At 47.3% G+C, this 20467-nt stretch overlaps 1 protein-coding gene across 2 annotated transcripts in view; it reads right to left on the bottom strand.

Annotated features, from left to right (window-relative positions):
- LOC111962227 (DENN domain-containing protein 2A-like) overlaps positions 1 to 20467 on the bottom strand; it is a 38186-nt gene that overhangs the window by 6698 nt on the left and 11021 nt on the right. The window contains exons 2-15 of one of the 2 annotated variants that reach the window (XM_023985146.1): positions 15354 to 15527; positions 13882 to 13968; positions 10948 to 11982; positions 8277 to 8401; positions 6577 to 6695; positions 6160 to 6357; positions 5594 to 5687; positions 4745 to 4795; positions 4418 to 4605; positions 2660 to 2769; positions 1686 to 1755; positions 1447 to 1524; positions 579 to 719; positions 174 to 322 (exon numbers count right to left, since the gene is read on the bottom strand). In XM_023985146.1, coding sequence (XP_023840914.1) covers positions 174 to 322; positions 579 to 719; positions 1447 to 1524; positions 1686 to 1755; positions 2660 to 2769; positions 4418 to 4605; positions 4745 to 4795; positions 5594 to 5687; positions 6160 to 6357; positions 6577 to 6695; positions 8277 to 8401; positions 10948 to 11982; positions 13882 to 13967 — 2444 coding nt within the window. In that variant the 5' untranslated portion in view covers position 13968; positions 15354 to 15527. The remainder of the gene's footprint in view (positions 1 to 173; positions 323 to 578; positions 720 to 1446; positions 1525 to 1685; positions 1756 to 2659; positions 2770 to 4417; positions 4606 to 4744; positions 4796 to 5593; positions 5688 to 6159; positions 6358 to 6576; positions 6696 to 8276; positions 8402 to 10947; positions 11983 to 13881; positions 13969 to 15353; positions 15528 to 20467) is intronic. The other variant, XM_023985147.1, reaches the window with a different exon arrangement.

Consider the following 20467-nt stretch of genomic DNA (forward strand, 5'->3'; position numbering starts at 1 on the left):
GAACAAGCTATAGGATGAAAAATAGCTGCGTTTTGCCACAGGTACAGCCGACTAGCGCTAGCTAACGCTACCTAGCAACAAAGAAAAACTATGACAAATCGATACTTGGAGTCAAAGTAACTGTATAGATCCCCCCATCACTAGTGGCCATAGAGCACACAGTAGTGTCCCACCTGAGTTTGTCAGCAGTGAAGATGATCCTGCGCTCCAGCAGCAGAGAGGCGAAGACTCTGAGGAGCAGACGCAGCGACAGAGAGGAGAACAGACATTCAAAGTCCACATGCTCCAGACGAGAGTCAGACGGACGACACAGCTCTATCACCTGAGAAAGATGGAGAACGAGAGAGAGTGGGAGAGAGCGAGAAAGAGATGTATTTACATAGACACACAACACACCGGCTACTAACGTCACAAAACACACTTGCATACAGCACAGTGTACACACATCCAACGTTTATAACGTACAAGATAAACACCTCAAGTCAATGACGTTTTCAGTAAAGCGAAGGCCGCCTCCTATGGCCAGTGGTGGAATCGACTCTAGCCACCCCTACTCTGTAACGTTTATTCCCCCTCACCTCAGTGCCTGAGCCAGGCAGGAAGTTCTTCACAGTGATGGTTCTCCCCAGGGCGGGGAAGGGAGCCTCCATGATGCCCCTCATGAAGGGCTGCACCAGGGCTGGAGAGATGGCCCTCCTCTTTTCTACCTCATCCAGGATCTAGGGGGAAGACAGCACACACATTCACAATGGAGTAGGAAGTACACTATACTTTACCCTAAAGCACATTAACTTACGCAATTAAATATGGTATAGAAAGTACACTTAACAGTACACTAAACTGAAGCTTATAGATATAAATGCACTACAACACATTTAAGTAATGCTAGGACACATACCTTAGCCATGGTATATTGACCATATACCACAAACCCCAGAGGTGCCTTATTGCTATTATGAACTGGTTACCAACGTAATTAGAGCAGTAAAAATACATGTTGTGTCATACCCGTGGTATACGGTCTGATATACCACAACTTTCAGCCAATCAGCATTCAGGGCTCGAACCACCCAGTTTATAATATATTGTATACACTGAAATATACGTAAGCAGCACGGGCAACTGCACACTCACATAACATACATGCATGTAGGCTGACACATAAATCAGTGGCTCATTACAGGGGAGCTTATGCCAATATTCCACTGTGGTAACCACATCAGCTGGGGTTCACATGTGTCTTTGTGTACTGGAGCCAGGGCTGCAGCTTGAAAAGCTGCGGTGGGAAAGTTACAAACAGGGAGYGGGAGGGGCTCTGTGGGTACATGTGGGCTCCAGTTCCTCTCACTGTGGGTGGCCATAKTGAATTGAAGGCCCGGGATTTTGGCCTGAACATGTGACCTGACCAGGAAAAACTCCAGGCACTATGTGTATAGTATACTGTACCTTAGAGAAGAGGTCGAAACAGCCCAGCCGGCTGACGATGCAGTAGACTTCTGGCAGCCTCCGGCTTTTACCACTGGGCTGTGGACCCAGAGCAGGACAGTGCAGTGAGTGATAGGGCCCTCCATTTTGAATTCAAATCAACACAGGGATTTCCAATCACTGTCAACACTCAGGTCAGTGACACACACATGGAAGTGGATGAGGTGAAAATAACAAAAGTAGCCATTTGAGTAGCTTACCAGTAAACGACGACAGTATCCGAACCGTCTGCTCCCGTCCTCACCAGTCAGGACGAAGGAGAACGTTTCACTGGAAAATAAGATAATTCACACAGGTTGGAAACTATTCATATGTAGGAGCAATAAAACTGTTAAGAAATTGAGTGAGTTGTGTGTTGAAAATAGAGCACTCAAACTCCTGTCTGTATTTCACAAAACAACCTCAGATTAGCCAGCCAACTTTGAAATTTTTTACGTGATTTACGTATTGTGCACCACCCATTTTAAAGTAATCTTATCTTATCAACTTTAAGAACGTCTAGGATAGTTTYCTGCTGTTTTAAGGAAAAATCAAACCACCCTGGTCATTTCTTGATATCAGTAAAACCAGTAAAACCAATAACCCCCTACTTTGTTCTCCAGTCCTCCCCTCATTGTAGACTTACTCTGCATAACCCACACAAAGACAGCTCCAGTCTGTCTGACAGGTGTGCATTGACCAACCCTGGCTCTCTGACAGGAACCGTGTCAGCCAGCTCAATGTCTCTGCTCTGCAGGTGTGTGTAATGGGGCTCTGATTGCATCCCAAATGGCACCCTGTTCGCTAATAGAGTACACTATTTTTGACCAGAGCCCTTTCGAACCTGGTCAAAAGTAGTGCACCAAATAGGGATAAGGATCCCATTTGGGATGCAACCTCGGTTTGCTTGAGCTAACATTCCAATAGCCGGTACCCATAACACATTTAGTAAACGGTAATTATTACCTGTCTCCCACCAGAAACACTGTCACCTTTGGAAACAAAGTAGTGCTTGTGAGATTGACCTGGTCTAGGTACTATTGGGCAATGTGTGTCAGGAAGAAGTGACAGGTTGTTTCATAATACCTAAAGCACTTTATTAACAGCTCACTAGCCTCCCATTCATCATTTGTCAACACCTCCTATATGGGGTGGGGTGGGGGGGGGGGGTGCATGTGTGTGTGAGCAGCCTGACCTGGGGAAGTTGTCAACGGGGGCCCAGTCCTTAGCGTCAGGAAAACAGAACTGAGGAATGACCTTCAGTTGGTCTTCTGTTTCCCGCATGAACTTGAAGCTCCTCTCCAGCTGACAGAGAATAAACAGGTTAGCTTCAATGCTATGGTACCAGTCAAAAGTTGACGCCTACTCATTCAAGGGTTTCTTTATTTTTTAACTGTTTTCTACATTGTAGACATCAAAACTATAAAATAACTATACAACTATAACTATATAACTAACTAATAACTATAAAATAACACGTAGTAACCCCAAGAAAGTGTTAAATCAAAATATATTCTATATTTGAGATTCTTCAGTAGCCACTCTTTGTCTTGACAGCTTTGCACCCTCTTGGCATTCTCTCAACCAGCTTCATGAGGTAGTCACTTGGAATGCGTCACAATTAACAGGTGTGCTTCGTTAAATTGTTAYTTTGTAGAATGTCTTTCCTTATTAATGCGTTTGAGCCAACCATTTGTGTTGACAAGGTAGAGGTGGTATACAGAAGAGAGCCCTAATTGGTAAAAGACCAACTCCATATTATGGCAAGAACAGCTCAAATAAGCAAAGAGAAACAACAGTCCATCATTACTTTAAGACATGAAGGTCAGTCAATGCGGAAAATAAAGGACTTTGAAAGTTTAAGTGCAGTCGCAAAAACCAAGCTCTATGATGAAACTGTCTCATGAGGACTGCAACAGGAAAAGAAGACCCAGAGTTACCTCTGCTGCAGAGGATAAGTTCATTAGAGTTACCAGCCTCAGAAATTGCAGCCCAYATAAACACTTTACAGAGTTCAAGTAACAGACACATCTCATCAGAGGAGACTGCATGAAATCAGGGCTTCATGGTCGAATTGCTGCAAAGAAAACACTAAAGAACACCAATAAGAAGCAATGGACATTAGACCGGTGGAAATTGAGATTTATGGTTCCAACAGCCGTGTCTTTGTGAGACGCAAAGTAGGTGAACGGATGATCTCTGCATGTGTGGTTCTCCTCCGTGAAGCACGGAGGAGGAAGTGTGATGGGGCTTTGCTGGTGATACGGTCAGTGATTTATTTAGAATTCAAGGCACACTTAACCAGCATGGTTATCACAGCATTCTGCAGTGATACGCCATCCCATCTGGTTTGCGCTTAGTGGGACTATAATTTGTTTTTCAACAGGACAATGACCCAACACACCTCCAGGCTGTGTAAGGGCTATTTGACCAAGAAGGAGAGTGATGAGTGCTGCATCAGATGACCTGGCCTCCACAATCACCTGACCTCAGCCCAATTGAGATGGTTTGGGATGAGTTGGACCACAGAGTGAAGGAAAAGTGGCATATGTGGAAACTCCTACAAGACTGTTGGAAAAGCATTCCAGGTGAAGCTGGTTGAGAGAATGCCAAGAGTGTGCAAAGCTGTCATCAAGGTAAAGGGTGGCTACTTTGAAGAATATAAAATATATTTTGATTTGTTTAACACTTTGATTACTACATGATTCCATATGTGGTATTTCATAGTTTTGATGTCTTCACTATTATTCTACAATGTAGAAATAGTAAAAATAAAGAAAAACCTTGAATGAGTAGGTGTCTCCAAACTCATCTGGTACTGTATGTCTGATAACACACACACACACACACACACACATACTGTAGGTGTAGTCATTTTTTTTTTTAAAGTCACTTATAAGATAAACACATGAACACTCCAGTTGGTTGGGGACTAGCTGTCAGCTCGGACTACCTTGAGGGGGAACTGCTGAGTGACCTCTGGTAGATAAGGAGCTCCAGCCTTGGTATTCTGAAGTGCCACCACTATAAAGTACTCAAACAGCTTCCTCTCCTGTAGGTCCATCAGGCCCCTTTCCAGGGTCCGGAACCGCCCCGTCTGTCTCAACATGGACTGCACCGACGACAGACGCTGGCTGTGAGCTGACACATCAATAAAATACACTTAATCCAAAGGAATGGCAGATTTCAGCCAATCATTCCCCCTCTAGAAAGGAGAGAGCACTATACATTTCAGTACACGCACACACGCTCACACAGATAGTCTTGAGGATGTCCTCACCTTTCAATTTTTCCTCTGTGTCACTCTCGGACTCACTGTTGTCATCAGTCACTGCATCAAAGAGAAACAAAGTAACAGAATAATGAGTGAATGTGACCACCACATTGTAAATAATGTGAAATAACATTTGAGGCAGAACATTTCCACATATGGCATAGTACTCATTCACAATAACAAACTCTTTCCACATTTGTGTTTGATTAAGCAACAACAAAACACTCGTCTGAAAAATGGGTCAAATGCAACTGACCCAAAAATGTAAACATACCCATAAAGCTAAGTGGACAAATATGGAGGAGTGTTGTTGCTTTTATGGAGATATGAGGCAGTGTTGTCCAAACTGTGTAGCAAAAGCAGCTGTGAAACTAACGGCTAGGGGGTAAGGGAGAAGGGGGCTAGGGGAATAGCGGGGTAGAGTTGTAAGGGGGTAGAGGTGTAGTGTAGGGGTAAGCCTTTAAGCAGCTTGAGCCCCTCCCCCTCGGTGTGTTCCTGGCAGGTCTACCCCAGCCTCACCTCTCCCTGAGCCCCTCCCCCTCGGTGTGTTCCTGGCAGGTCTACCCCAGCCTCACCTCTCCCTGAGCCCCTCCCCCTCGGTGTGTTCCTGGCAGGTCTACCCCAGCCTCACCTCTCCCTGAGCCCCTCCCCCTCGGTGTGTTCCTGGCAGGTCTACCCCAGCCTCACCTCTCCCTGAGCCCCTCCCCCTCGGTGTGTTCCTGGCAGGTCTACCCCAGCCTCACCTCTCCCTGAGCCCCTCCCCCTCYGTGTGTTCCTGGCAGGTCTACCCCAGCCTCACCTCTCCCTGAGCCCCTCCCCCTCGGTGTGTTCCTGGCAGGTCTACCCCAGCCTCACCTCTCCCTGAGCCGGACTCCGTAGACTGACACACCCTCTTCATGCGTTTCTTCCCTCTCCTCAACTCGAAGATGCCGTTGATCTTCAGCACCATCTGTAGGGAGAAGAAGTAGCACAACACAAGAATCCTCCATCGTAACTTCCCAGAACCACCCTCTCACTACATAGGTTAACCTGAGTGCCTGTCTATTTCTGCTTTATTAGCCAGCTCCTTGGTCATTACCTTGCCAAAAAAGGCAATTACGACAGTATTATTAGTCTATAGCCAGACTGGCAGCAACCACACAGTACTATTCTGAGACTTTTTGGACACAACACTTGTTGGGAGACACTCTCTCTCCATGGAAATATATTGTCAAAATAAATCTTTAACTGTCCTGTCTAGGTACATCCTCTTAACAGTCTCTGTCCTGTCTAAGTTATTCCCAGACAACTGCATGAGGCAGGCCATGCCTTGGCACTAGACTGGGGCGCATGAGAGCACCAGGCACCCCAAAGCAGTAGACTGTGCCTGTAATTTACTGAGGATAGGGGGAGGTTAGGAGTCTGGTAGGCCCCCCATTTACCTTGGGGATCTTTCTGCGCCTGCGGTTGTAGGGGTCTCCTGAGAGACTGGGAGTGTCGTCAGGGCTGCTGGGGGTGGAGGGGGGGCTGATGCGGGAGGGCGAGGAGATGCCGGTGTCCCGGTTGGTCTTACGCAGGTCCAGGAGCTTGAAGCTGCGGCGTTCTGAGTTCTGCCTGAAGAAACCTGGCTTTGAGAAGAGCTGGAGGGAGACAGAATAGAGGAAGGGGAGGAAGAGGGGGGGAGGCCGAGACATGTATCAATGTTTTTTAGMTTTTTTMTCCTGAAATTGTATAGTGGGCCTCTATTGCTTTTGATTAGTTCACAATCTGATCACTACAAGCAGTTGATCACTATGGTCACATTCACTAGAAGCACAATGCACATTACTATCAGGGACAATTCATTAAACATTATGTACCTTGGCCGGTGTGTCGGGGACAAGGGATGAGGGAGAGGAGATGGGTAAAGAGCGCTTGTTTCCAGGGCAACTTCTCTTCAACTCTATATCTTCGTAAGGGTTCTCCTTTGACGGAGGGTCTGCAAAGGATACAGACCTCCACATAAAAACTCAGCAACATGCTATCGAACCACGGTTCTAATGTCCTACGTTTCTAATTGGACGGCAATCTACCCAAACGAGTGCTCTAATTCATTGCCGGTATGTTTTGGTTGCGTTTCCAATATTTTTGCTCCAGATGTGTGTGTGTACAGACCTGCCAGCAGCAGTGCTTGCTTGCAACCAAGCTCATATTTCACCAAGATAAACTGTCCGCTCTAGCACAGATGCAGTTTACACTACAGCACCAGTAACTCCAACCATTGCTGTGAGCGCAGATAAGAGAGAGAGGCAGGGACAGTGAGGCCCATTTTCCAGAGCCGGGGCCGGTCTCTTCTCCCTCGTCGATCCATCTACCAGATGGACCTGTTAGAGGGYGACGTCAGACCGGGACAGACAGTTCTTCCCCCTCCTCTCCTCAGAAAAACAAGGGATCAGCTAGAGTACTGGTTTTCACATTTCACTGGCAAACATCTCTATATGATTATAGGCCTACTACGGTCTGTGATAGAGATTTTTCTAGTGATGGTTGCTGCTTTGTCTATTTGAAAGAGCAAGCTCAAGTTGGTTGTGTTTAGCGTTGGGGGGGGGGGGGGGGTSTTAATGGMGGAGACACTCATACCCAGTTATAACAGTCTGCTGTCCCGCCTTTGTCTCCCTCTCTGTAGCTCCAACTCCAGCTCTTCCTCCCATAGGCACTTAAAGCTGCTCCTACAGTGTGAGCCATGAGTTACTTGACCCATGGGGGGCTGGGGGTTCGGTAGACCATGTCTTAGAAATCACTCTAAGTACTCCACTTAGACAATACAGACTAAGTATAGACAGCACCCAAATGCAATAAAATACACCATTTGATTGTTATGGTTAAGCTCTGAAGCACGGACCTGAATATACCCTAGATGTAACGACCAATACTCACAGTGTGAGTGATGAAAACCATAGAAACCATAGAGAATGTTGCCAAAAATGCACCAGGGGACTAAGCCACAAATATGCACCCCCCCCCCCACACACACACACACACACACATTTTAAGACCGCACAAAACTCCATTACACCAACATGATACTAAACAGGCTGGATGTGGGGTTAGTTCAACACAGTAGACAGAACGTAGAAACGTAGGTAAGAGAACCACATTGTTACTAATAACAATACCGAAGCAGCATGACTCTTAATTAAAAAGCACAAAAGAAAACCTTAGTAACACATGGGTTGTGTTCAGTAAGTAACAAATGCTTTTTAAATTCATTGAAACAGAACTTGTCCAATAAGAAAACAGCTTTGTTTTCCACTGAGTTATGCTACAGTGRACCCTACTGAACATGCCCCTGAACTCTGTGGCATTGAGTTGTCCCTGAGCAGAAGGGCCCATGACACGAGTCAACCCTTAAACACTTCCACTATCCAGTGTTAAGAACGTACAGTATAAGAACATACTCTGTATATGTGGTCCATGCAGAAATTCTGATGTTGCAAACCAACCAACACAGCTCCAACCAACTGAGCCATCAAGCCCATGTTTGGAACATATACTTAGGACCAGGAAGAAGGTGCATTACCTAGGATATCCTCGTAGACATTTTCCTCTGATAAAGTACGTGTGAGGCCCAGTCGGGCCTGAGCGTACCAGTCCACCCTGCTGCTCTCTGATGACTGCAGCAGATCCTCAAACTCATAGGACTTCCTGTAGGACAGACACACGGATCAGCCAGGTGGGAGAAACATATTGGTAGTGGAAGTAGTGGATTTAAYGTAAGGAACACAAATAATCTGACTTGACAGTATTGGCTGGTGGTGAAGATTCAAGATGAACTGTTTGCATATGCTCTCTCTCTACCTCTGGGACCTAGGTAAAGGAAGCAGAGAAAGTCTAGAACTACCRATCTCTATAGCCCTCCAGATGGTAAAGGTGTGTGTGTGTGTGTGGTGTGTTCGTGCGCGCACGCGCGTGTGTGTGTGTGTGTAGGCAGATTGACAGATACTCCTCTTGGCCAGCTCTGAATGCCCATCTCTGTGTGTGCACCACTGCTGCCAAACAGTCTGGCCCAGTGGGAAACAGACAGTATCTCTTCCAATAGGACTATTGTTCTGTAAAACCCACAAAAGACTGCCATTTGACAGCCCTATTCCATATATAGCGCACTATTTTTCACCAGTGCCCCAGTGGGGCACACTCTCCCAGTTTGCACTTTTGTTTCTTTGGAAGTTGTGGAAACATGTATTTGGTTCCCGATTGGTTCTGGGAACGAAGCCATAAGTTTCCTGACCAGTAAATCGGAAGTWWAAAAAAAAAACGTTCTGAGAACACTTGTTCTGGAAATGTACATTTTTAGGTTGCAGGGAGGTTCGGAGAAGATTTTACTATGGTTCCCTGAAAGTTTTCCTGGGAGGTTAAGGTTCTGAGAACAGAAATTATAGGATATTTGAAGGTAATAAAATAAACGTTCTTAGCCGCTAAATGTTGTAATTGTTTAGAAAGATATTTAAAGGAAATACATGAAGTTTTTGAATAACTTCCTTAAACTTTCACTGAATGTTTCAATAAGACTATAAAACACTGCTAGCTTAGTTTAACTTTTGAACTCCAAGCACAGATAGGACACATGGAAAGTAATTTGCTTAGGCATTAATCATGCAATTGCATTGTTTTTTGTGGCACGGTGTCAGTGAGGAGCAAACTTGAAAGTGAAAGTGAAGGTTTGCCCCTGGACGTTTTTTTGTGTAGCATAATGTATTTACAGTTTTATTCACATATCTTCAAGTACTGGTGACAAAGTTGTACTGATTATAATGATCTAATGCTAAGCTATTTGCCAGCTATGTGTGGTGCCATGTTTGTTGACATTATACAATACATTCTGTGTGTCACATAAATGTCTGTCAGATCAAAGACGTTACAAAATGAAGTGAAGGAATGGTTCACTCATCTTTTGAGTAAACTTCCAGAAGTGAACGAAGGGAAGTGAATGAATGCAGTATGCATGTTGAAATGGGGTGTGTCTACAAACAGACCAAACTCCTCTTCTTTGGTTGACGCGAAAAAAGAAACATGGTGGCGCGCACAAACTATCCATCGTCGGATTACTTTTGATTTCTAGAAAGTGTTTTKCTCAATTATTATGACCAATGGTGAGCTCACCTGTGATGCAATGAATTGTAAATAGTGATTGCTATTAGCTAATTAATATTGTGGTTTCTGTCAGCAGAYAGTTGGATAAATATGACCGCTTGTCAATGTCAATCTTTCCTCATTTAGCGCTAGGACTAATGTAGCCTACATTTTCAGGTTTGGATGATTGTGTTATTCACAGAAGTATCGACAGCATGTCTGGACATTGCATCCAAAAAATCAACTGGTCAAATTCAGGGGATAACTTTGTTAGGACTGTGTTTGTGCCAAATGTTTGTGGGGAAAAAAAGGTGTGTGGACAGCTCAAACGCTGACGGTTGTTTCAATCGAAACTGGACGGTCTAATCACACCGGTTTGAGCGTACGCTGCAGGGACCACTGTAGAATGATCACACCCGTTTGTTGGCATGTGTCAAAGGGTTACGTGCTAGCTGGGCTGAAACCTGGGCCGACTTCACAAAGAGTTTGGAAACAGACCTCAGCTGTGTGAAACCTCCATATTTGGTATGGAACGTTACACAGCCAGACTAGGTCTTACGAGAATGCAGTCTACTAAAGAAGTCAACAATAGAAACATGCAAACGCTTGAGTCCAGACAGGGGGTTTCTTTAGTTCTATACTTGAAAACACACACTGTGCTTTTAGAAGCCTTGGATGAACTCATCAGTGAAAATGAAAAGTAAATCAATGCCACGTAAGGGCTATAAAATGACTCCACCATAAGCCCTTGATATTCCAAGGACCAATCAACCACAAAAACACAGTGCAACATGTTATTGTTTCCTGCCAGGAGTCTCTTGGCAAGGTTCATGTTCCATGTATACATTCCACAGCTCCAACCAATGACCTCACCCTCTAGAATGCTATGATGAGCAGAATGACATCACCCCCTCTGATTCAGTGCAGATGTGCAGAATGAGACGCTGCACTGGATTAAGTATGCGGTTAGGGTAAAACATGTACAGGGAAAGACTGCTGTACCGAAAGACAACACCGCCAATCTAAGGTGTGGCAATGAATGAATCTGTATCTGAATCGGAGGGTGCTGTATTTCCTCCCATATTGTCTCATTTCATCTCCGTCTGATCTCTGTCTCTTACCTGTTACTGCTGTCTCGGGTTCGGTCTGCCCATTGTCTCCGGCAGACTGCTGGCGGGGGGCAGGTGGGTAGGGGAGGCGGGGGGATGGAGGGCAGAGGGGGCAGGTRACGTCTCCCCTTGCCKAGGCRCAGMCCTGAGGCMGGGGTGCTGGGWGGGGTGTGGTGCTGGAAGGTGCGCTGGGGTTTAGGTAAGGGGTTGATGGAGGGACTGGCAGCGCCAGGCTCAGTGTACACATTCTCAGGGTCACCTGACCTCCGCTGCCGCGATGACCCCACAGGCCTTGACCCCATAACGTCCAGTGTTCCAAATATGGGCTCGTTCCCCCTCCTCTCTGCCTCCTCCGGCTCCTCGGATGGAGGGCAGAAATAGTTCCCAGGCAACACCAAGGAGGGTTTGGTGGGACCCTCTTTCATGGCCTGCTCCAGTTTCTTAATGTGAGTCAAAACTGACTTATTTTCCTTGGCTGTCTCTGTGGGTTTACTACTGCCTCTGAGGGGTCCTCTATCCAGTATCACCTCTCGGTCCCCCTTGGTAGTGGGGCCCTCAGGTGACTTTGGCCATAAATCCCCCAACTTTCCTGCATGCTCCTTCCCAAAGTCCTGCCTCTCCCAGCTGACCAACCTCTTACTGTCCGGCCTGTGGACCTCCGAGTTCTCCTTCTTTCTCACAGCCTCTGGTTCCTTGTGCACTGTGGTCAGCAGGCATGGACCACTTCCAACCACTGGGGCGGTAGGGAGGGTCTCCTTCTTTCCCTCCCATTGGGAGATCTTGTCCCGGATGCTGGCGCTGGTCTTCAGACCCGCCGGGGTCTTGTTGAGTTTACTGCAGCCGACCAGTCTGTGTTCCATGGTGGTCTGGGGGTCCGAGGTGGCTCTCCTGTGAGCCAGGATGGTGTCAGTGGTGTCTGGCCCGTCCACAGGGGAGACCAGGGGGGAGAAGGGCCGCTTGGAGGTGTCCCTGTCCCCACACACCACGTCTGGCCGCTGGGGGACTGCAGACGGAGCCTCCCCAACCTTCAAGCCGCAGCACTGGAGCCTGCACACATGCATAGGAACACACACGCGCACACACACACAGATTAGAGATAGCAGTGCCAAACCCAATCAAAAACAGGTGTAGACAAAGCACTAATCATCGAGCTCAATTCTGGATATCCACGTATGTTTAAAAATTCCAAAAGTGTCTAGGCTCTTCAGATATAAAATAACTGGCACTTGATTTTATGGAGTAAATAATTAGGAGTTCTCGTAAAACAACCCCTTGTCGAACTTCAGTATGCATTTCTGCACGATGACTGGGTCGTGACTGTTTGAACGCGAGGTCAAAGTTCACAAGCAACAACCATTTCTGGGGGGGATGAAAGTGTACACAGCCAGGGGAGAGGCAGCAGAGAGCAGACGTGCATCTTTTCTAAACTAAAGCTGACCCACTAACTGACTCCATGTTGGATCAAGGCCAGTTCATCAAATTTTGGGGTTTTAAAACAGAGGAAACACAACCTCTGGCTMCAACTTTTGATGACATTGCTTTATTGTATATAGGAAAAGGAGAAATCAGCAATCTTGAGGGAAACCTAACAGAAACGGCCAGTACAACTTCCCTTCGCTCCCTTAAACAATTTTGTAATTGGTAAAAACATGCAAATTATCTTGGTTTTAAAAGCCTTGAAAAGCTTAATAAAGAGCAGGGATTACTATCAAGAGCAGTGTGCGGGTTTCTTCTTTTATCTCATCTCAATCAACTGTTACCATGCACCTGCAACAAAGATCCCTCAGATGTGCGAGTGCCTTTTGAATAGAAGTTTTAAAAAATGTATGCCTCTCCCTTCAGTTGAGGCTGTAGTTTTTATGAAGCAGCAGGAGGAGAAAAACTAGCTAGGTCAAACTGCAAAGCCAAGAAAAAGTGGGAGTGGGAGGAACAGACAGACAGAGGGAGTGAGGGGAGGCAGAAGGGGATCAATAGGGTTCTTCTTCTTGGCAGGGAAAGGCCTGTTTCATAAAGAGAGCCTGGCTAAAAGCAGGGAAAGGCCTGTTTCATAAAGAGAGCCTGGCTAAAAGCAGGGAAAAAGGCTGTTTCATAAAGAGAGCCTGGCTAAAGCAGGGAAAGGCCTGTTTCATAAAGAGAGCCTGGCTAAAAGCAGGGAAAGGCCTGTTTCATACAGAGAGCCTGGCTAAAAGCAGGGAAAGGCCTGTTTCATAAAGAGAGCCTGGCTAAAAGCAGGGAAAGGCCTGTTTCATAAAGAGAGCCTGGCTAAAAGCTGGGAAAGGCCTGTTTCATAAGGAGAGCCTGGCTAAAAGCAGGGAACTATGGGAAGGCTTTATCTCACCCACAGATGAAGGGAGTAGAACGGTGGGGGCTGGAGGGGGCGGTATGGGGCCGGAAGAGGGTTACAACAACCATCTCTGGCCAGCTGAGCTAACAGAGCATGAGGAGATGGGAAGAGATAAGGGGAACGAGTTGAAGTGGGTGAAGAGGAGTCTAATGAGGGGGGGGAAATAGATCTGTTGCTGGGATTTTTCCAGGTATGTTGGTATTTCTTCAAGTTGTGAAATCTATAGCTTTACATGCCAAAGAGGGGTGGGGATTCAAAACAAGGAAAGAAAGGACATGACACTAACAAGAGATCATGAACAGTAGTTGGGTCTACAAAGGCACAGGCATGCATTTGAATACACTGCCATGTCAGGAAGGTCTGTTGGTTAAAATGTTACCACAGATACAGTGGGGAGCTTACAGGGCTTTACTCACCACTAGTGACAACAGGGTGACCAGTAACAGTATCCAGCTGGCAGATGGCAACCTCTGCCCAGCTGGCCCTCCATTGTGGGCGCACCACATGGGACAGTTTGCCTGCCACCGTTGCCCTCTGCCTATTTCTAAGGGGTTCCATGGAGTGGACTGTAAAATGTAGACAGGAAGTAGTGCAATACAAACCCGTTGACTGATTGGTAGACACAGTTGTCAGTGTTGGTACAGAGTAGCAGGGCCGTCCCACCAGTCATTGTGCTAGCAGCTGGCATCCTGGAATGACAGAGAAAGACAGTCAGACACAAAAGTATCCAGGTGGTAGAATTAGATTGCTATGGGTCTGTTAGAGGAGATCATTTGTGGATGACTTATTCTCCTCATGGAGCAAAAGGGTTGGACTGTCACACAGAGATATACGTAAATACTAAGAGTCAGGCAGGCTAACGGGTATGCTATATACTAGTCGTTTTAAGCCTCCATCTGAGTTCTGTGAGCCTTGAAACGCCTGTAAATGAAAACTGCAGAAAGAGGAAGAGACCTCACGGGTTGTGCGGAATCTCCCCAAACTGTAGAGCCCTACTTGATTAGTAATTGGAGGATACACTTGTAAATGATGCTTTAAATGATGTTGAACCCACGGAAGTTAACAGAGGACAGTCCATGTGGCACATGGGGGAATGTAGCTTACCGTAATGCAATTGAGGCCTATTAGGAAAACATCAGCAACATTCCAAAACAAAAGAAGCAGTATTCAGTTCAACTTGAGAGGAACGTTTTTCACTTGACAACAGATCACACAATCGATCCTCTTCACTGACTAACTACCTCTCCAAGAAGACCTGGAATGTGTTCAAGAGCAGTGCTGAAGCATTTTGTTTACCGTGTTACCCTCCATCAATCGTGGCTCCCTTCCCATTCCCCAGCTGACATTTTCCTCTGTACTTTATTATGCTTAAAACATAGTCAAAAGTAGTGCACTATATAGGGAATATGGTGCCAATTGGGACACACACTAGACAAGCACTCAACGACCAGGCCCATAAACGCTGGTCAAGCGTCCTGGCATGATTTGGCTCAGGTGTTAACATCAGGGGACGCATCTGGGCAAACGCCTGTTAGCAGTTACTCAGACAGACGGACAGACTGCTGGACAGACGCACACGTCCCCCACACACATACACATAGCTAGACAAAGCAGTTCCCAGAACCAACAGATGGGGGAATGTGCGTGTGACCTCACCCAGATGTGCTAGAGGGCTCCAGGGAATCCATGAGCCGTTAAACATTTCCTGAGCACTGCCCACTCCAACAAACTCCCCCTCCACCCCCAGTCCCCAAACTCCCCCTCCACACATTAGCTAACCCTGCTGCAACCCCTCACCCCAGCCCTCAGGACGCAGGGAATGCCTGCCCAGTCGGGCAATATGCCATACATTGCTGTCCCCAGAGTAGCTGAACAAGTCATTGAAGAAAATGTCCCAATTTGGCTGAATTACATAAAAGTTGTTGACTAGCTGAACTCTTCCTTGGCGGAGTCAACTGTGTAGTTGGCCCAGCGTTTTGAAACTGCACAGCTCAGGGCTTATTTTTTTCCACTTCAGTGTTTAAGTATAACTTGACACTAGAGAAATTATGCTTTTGGCTGACAAACCCCTTACCGTAACCAAGTGCATTTTATCTGTCCGTCTCTATTTCTGTCTCGCTCTACTCCTCCATCCCTCTCTCCCCTTCTGGCGTCTGTTGGAGAAGTACTGGGCTATCCCCCCAGAGAGGGAGAGGAGGGGTTTGCGTCAGGCCCTCGCCTGCAGGCCCAAATGACTTTCAGCTGAGCACTAAAAGTGAGGGGGTGGAAGGAAAGGAGAGAGAGAGAGCAAATGAGTGAGAGAGAAAAGAGGGAAGGAAAGTGGATATTATGAATTGTAATACAAGAATAAAGTTACACAGTGAAAGAGGTTGAGGCTTTCAGCTGTCATTCATTTTTGGGAGCCCCAGGGTGAAAGCAAGGTGCTGTTCTAGGAGTTCTGTGATGGAAAGCTGACTGCCTCACTGCGACACTGCGTTCTCCACAGTTGAACGTGTTCCGTGGACTCAGTCCCACAACTCAAACTGAGGAACACTTAATTGTTGAGTGTAACTGACTGACCATTACAGGCTCCGAATGAGTCACAAAGCCTGGCACTACAGTAGCAGGCAGCTCCATATGATACACCCCCCCCTTCACTCAATGTGACAGCCAATGAATTCGTATCTAGTAAAGTTGTAAACCTGACAGCGCTGCCAGGGAGTTTTATTGGGACCAAGCCCGTTACTGGGGTAACTAACTCCATTGGAGAGAGCGCGAGAGAGAGACATAGGGCCTTAGCCACCTCTTTGTCTCTGGCAGCCGTTAACCCTGACCCAGGAAGGGAGAGATGACAACCTCCACAATGATGTGGCCAGGGGACGCCATCTGCTCCGGCCAATAAAAACATCACAGGGAAATGTGACCCCACTGACCTTTGCTCTCTGACATCTGATTGGTGTGACAGCTGATGCACGCTGCGGCAGAGGAACTATTGGAATGAGCATTGTTCAGAAGGGTCTGGGACTGTTGATGTGTGAGAGAGGATAGATAGGACTGACTGATAATGCCCAGACCTTGTCATCAAGAAGACCAAAGCATAATGTGTGTGTGTGTGTGTGTGTGTGTGTGTGTGTGTGTGTGTGTGTGTGTGTGTGGGTGAGTGAGAGCTTTAGCCAGAGGGTCAGCAGCAGGGCATCAGGGCCCATCAGTTGCATAACAAACCTAACAGGACAGCAGGAGATTCCTATCAGCAGATGGCTGGTCACTGGGTGTCTGGACACAGATAGTTACATAAACACAGGGGTGAGCCAAGTAGGAAACTGCAAAGGGGACAGTGTCATGGTAAGACAGGGAAGATGGTATGCAAATTTAAATATAGGGAAGTAGGGTCCCAGTTATCATGTTTTTAGCATGTTTGTGCAAGATGTATTCAAGTGTGCGTGGAAGGAATAAATGTGTTTGAGCATTGTAAGAGTGTGTGATATATTCCCTGGTGCATGCATGTCAAAAAGACAGGGAACAGCAGAGGAGCACAAGATGTGTTAATGGAGGGGCTGGGGAACTATGACCATCTGCGTTGATGCTATAAATCCCTGTTCCACAAAGATCTGTAGACAAACTGCTGTAACCCACACAAACACGCCACTGAGCCTGATACCGGGCTGGGGCTGGGCTCTGTGGACAATAGCAGCCCCACACTGACGGCCCTGGAAGCCTTTGACAGAGCCCCAAGGACCCTGGTTTGCTTTACATAGGACACTAACAAAGCAGGATTCACGACATAGCTACAGCCGGGTCAAGGATACAGACTAGCAAGCCCAGAGGAGGCACCATGACATTCCACAACAATAGGGCAGCTACAAACAACCACTGTCGACTTCAGTTTCCAGCTTTTCATGGCATCTGGGACTAAATAAGAGTCTGCATTCCTAGCCTCACAGCACCTCATGGCGAATTAGACATGGATTTGTAATTCATTTTGTCAGTACCAGTATAAGTGGTGTGTTTATTGGTGCGGAATCAGCATTTATGACTTGATCTGATGGTGCTGAGGTCCAGCGCTGAGGTCCTGTGCTGAGGTCCTGCGTGGTCGTTGGTGTTGTCAGTACTGAGGTCCTGCATGGTCGTTGGTGTTGTCAGTGCTGAGGTCCTGCGTGGTCGTCGGTGTTGTCAGTGCTGAGGTCCTGCGTGGTCGTCGGTGTTGTCAGTGCTGAGGTCCTGCGTGGTCGTTGGTGTTGTCAGTGCTGAGGTCCTGCGTGGTCGTTGGTGTTGTTCAGTGCTGAGGTCCTGTGGCTGAGGTTCCTGTGCTGAGTGTCCTGCGTGGTCATTGTGTTGTCAGTGCTGAGGTCCTGCGTGGTCGTTGGTGTTGTCAGTGCTGAGGTCCTGCGTGGTCGTTGGTGTTGTCAGTGCTGAGGTCCTGTTGTGGTCCGTCGGTGTTTGTCAGTGCTGAGGTGCCCAGTGCTGAGGTCCTGTGTCTGAGGTCTGCGTGGTCTTGTGTAGTGCTGAGGTCCTGCGTGGTCGTTGGTGTTGTCAGTGCTGAGGTCCTGCCGTGGTGTTGGGGGGTTTGTCAGTGCTGAGGTCCTGTGTGGTCGTCGGTGTTGTCAGTGCTGAGGTCCTGCGTGGTCGTTGGTGTTGTCAGTGCTGAGGTCCTGCGTGGTCGTTGGTGTTGTCAGTGCTGAGGTCCTCTGTAGTCGTCAGTGTTGAGGTCCATGGTGTGGTCAGAGTTTAGACCAGAGGAGGCTGGTGGGAGGAGCTATAGGAGGACAGGCTCATTGTAAAGACTGGAATGTAATTAATGGAACGGTATCAAACTCAAACATATGGAACCCCCATGTTGGCCTCCGTTCAATGAATTCCATTCCAGCCATTACAATGAGCCCATCCTATAGCTCCTCCCACCAGCCTCCTCTGCTTTAGACCTGGTATTATCAGTGTCAGTTCTGTTGTCAATGTGAAGTCTTGAATGTCAGTAGTGTTGTCAGTAGTACTGTCAGTGATGAGTCTTGCTGTTGTGAATAGTGTTGCAGGTCTCTCTGAGCTGTGGAGGCCTACAAGCCGCTCCTCACAGCTGCTTCTCAGGAAGACATGACATCACCCATCTTCTCAGGGAGCCTCCGGAATGGGGGAGCGCTCAGTCATTTCCACATACCTAAAAAGGACAAGTCGCCCACGGCGGCCCCAGATATCACAGCTAGCAAGAAGGGACGCTACGCCAAAGAGTGATTGTCCAGGATGATAATTAACCAAAGTGGTTAAACTCGAATTACTACTTCATGCCCAAGGAGAAAGGACTACAGTCCTTCAGAAAGGTAGCAAAGCAGCAGATGGAGAGAGCTGCTCAAAACTGCGGCAGAGAACTTAAGTTCAGGACGCTCCGATTAAATTTCTCGCTCTCCCTGTATGGCTAATATAGAGCCGTGTCTATCCCCACACGGTGTGGTTTGCTTTAACAATTGCTAAAACCTCGTCTGCACTCAATTGAATGCGCCACTTCACATTTAGCAAGCTCTCTGCGGAACAACGAACTTTGCAGACTCTCTCCCTCCCTTTTCCCTCGCTGTTGGAGAGCAATATGATGAGAGCTGGAGGGAGGGAGAGAGAGAGAGATGGAGGAATTTATTTTTACTCTGAAGGAACTTCCAGAGTATGCCAGAGGTAATGCTAGTTGTCAGCCCTGCTGCAGGATGTTGTAGGGACCCAGGCCAGATATGAAACAATGTGTCGGTTCAAATGATGTGCTAGGGATTTCACCTGCTCACATGCTGACTTGACCTGCTTCAGTCGGACAAAGATTCATGAGAAAGAAGAGGGGGGTGGGGTGGGGGAGACGTGAAGGCTGTATGGAGGGAAGGAGGGTTTGGCAAATGAACAATGGAATATTATCTAGGCTCAGCAGTAAGTCTCTCTCTCTTTCTCTCCCTCTCTTTCCTCTGTCTCTTCCCTCCTCCACTGCCTGTCCTGGGTCCCAGCCTCTTTCCCATGCTGATTCCATAGCAGGGATCTGGCTAGCAGCCAAGCAGGTCGACTGCGTGTGCAACAGGCCTATGGACTTCGCTCCCGGTCCTTCCCCCTCTCTCTTATTTTATCACCCGTTTCCCTCTCGCTCACCATCTCTCTCCCGTGCTCACTTTCTCTGTTGCTCACTCTCTCCCTTGCAATCATCCCCTAGCTCCAAACGTCTCTGCATTTCTTCACTGGATGTAGTAAACATCCCTATCAGGCGACCCATGGGAACCCAGAGCGAGTAGACACACAGGGGCCGCCCTGCTGCCCACGTCCCGTCCAGGCCCAGCGGGACTCCCCCTAGCATGGCGTGCCTCTGCTCAGCCGCGTCGCCCTGCCCCTCTTCCTCCATTGTTAGCCGTTGGGAAAGGATGGACAGCAGACAGAAACAAAACGGGGTTAGCCACAGAATGAGACAGGAACTCAAGGGGATACCACAAACAATTAATTGTATCAATCCAATCTAAAAATAACCTTGACATGTATTGTCATGCATTTTTCACACCCAAGTATAGCATTTCTTGTTATTGTATGGTTTGTATACAACTGTAAGTAGTTGCTTCCAAGACAAGGGTTTGTACCGTCTACCCCACAAAGGACTGTAGGAATGAATTAAATATGACCACAATGGGTCCCAATTGCAAACCTCCCAGGATATACAATAATTATGGTGCTTGACCACAGGGTTACCACGGCTACTCAGAAACCGCTTACTGTTCTGGGCAAACACTACGACAAACGTTTGTCTTGTTTGCCCTTGTGTTTTTTTTATGACAGTCATACAGACAGAGAAAGTGTGAATGGCAGGATGTGGGTTAAGGGTACTACTTCCTGTGCCCTCCATCCCACCTCACTGTGGTGTAGGCAGATAAACTGTAAAAGAACTCTTTTGACAGTACCTCTGCTCTGCCTTTCACCACAGTAAGTCCACTGTTCTACTCTAGGGCGGAAGCAAGAAACACCGGTCTTTATGAAAACAACCTTACTCCGATCCACCTGTCAGAGCGGAGGTTGTAAATGGGGTGAAAACCCCACAGCACGCCGATCGGTAACCTCAGCAAGCCTTTAATAGTAAGGGCTTTCCTTCTCTTCCCAGTGAAACCCATTCCACTGATGTTGCAAATGGTGTGGCTAGCATGTTAACGATGTGCTTAAGGACTAGCAGTGATACGACCAGGCTCCAGAACCAGGGGTTTAGGGTAAAGC

The sequence above is a fragment of the Salvelinus sp. IW2-2015 genome, linkage group LG4q.1:29, assembly GCF_002910315.2.
Source record: "Salvelinus sp. IW2-2015 linkage group LG4q.1:29, ASM291031v2, whole genome shotgun sequence".
Lineage (NCBI taxonomy): Eukaryota > Metazoa > Chordata > Actinopteri > Salmoniformes > Salmonidae > Salvelinus > Salvelinus sp. IW2-2015.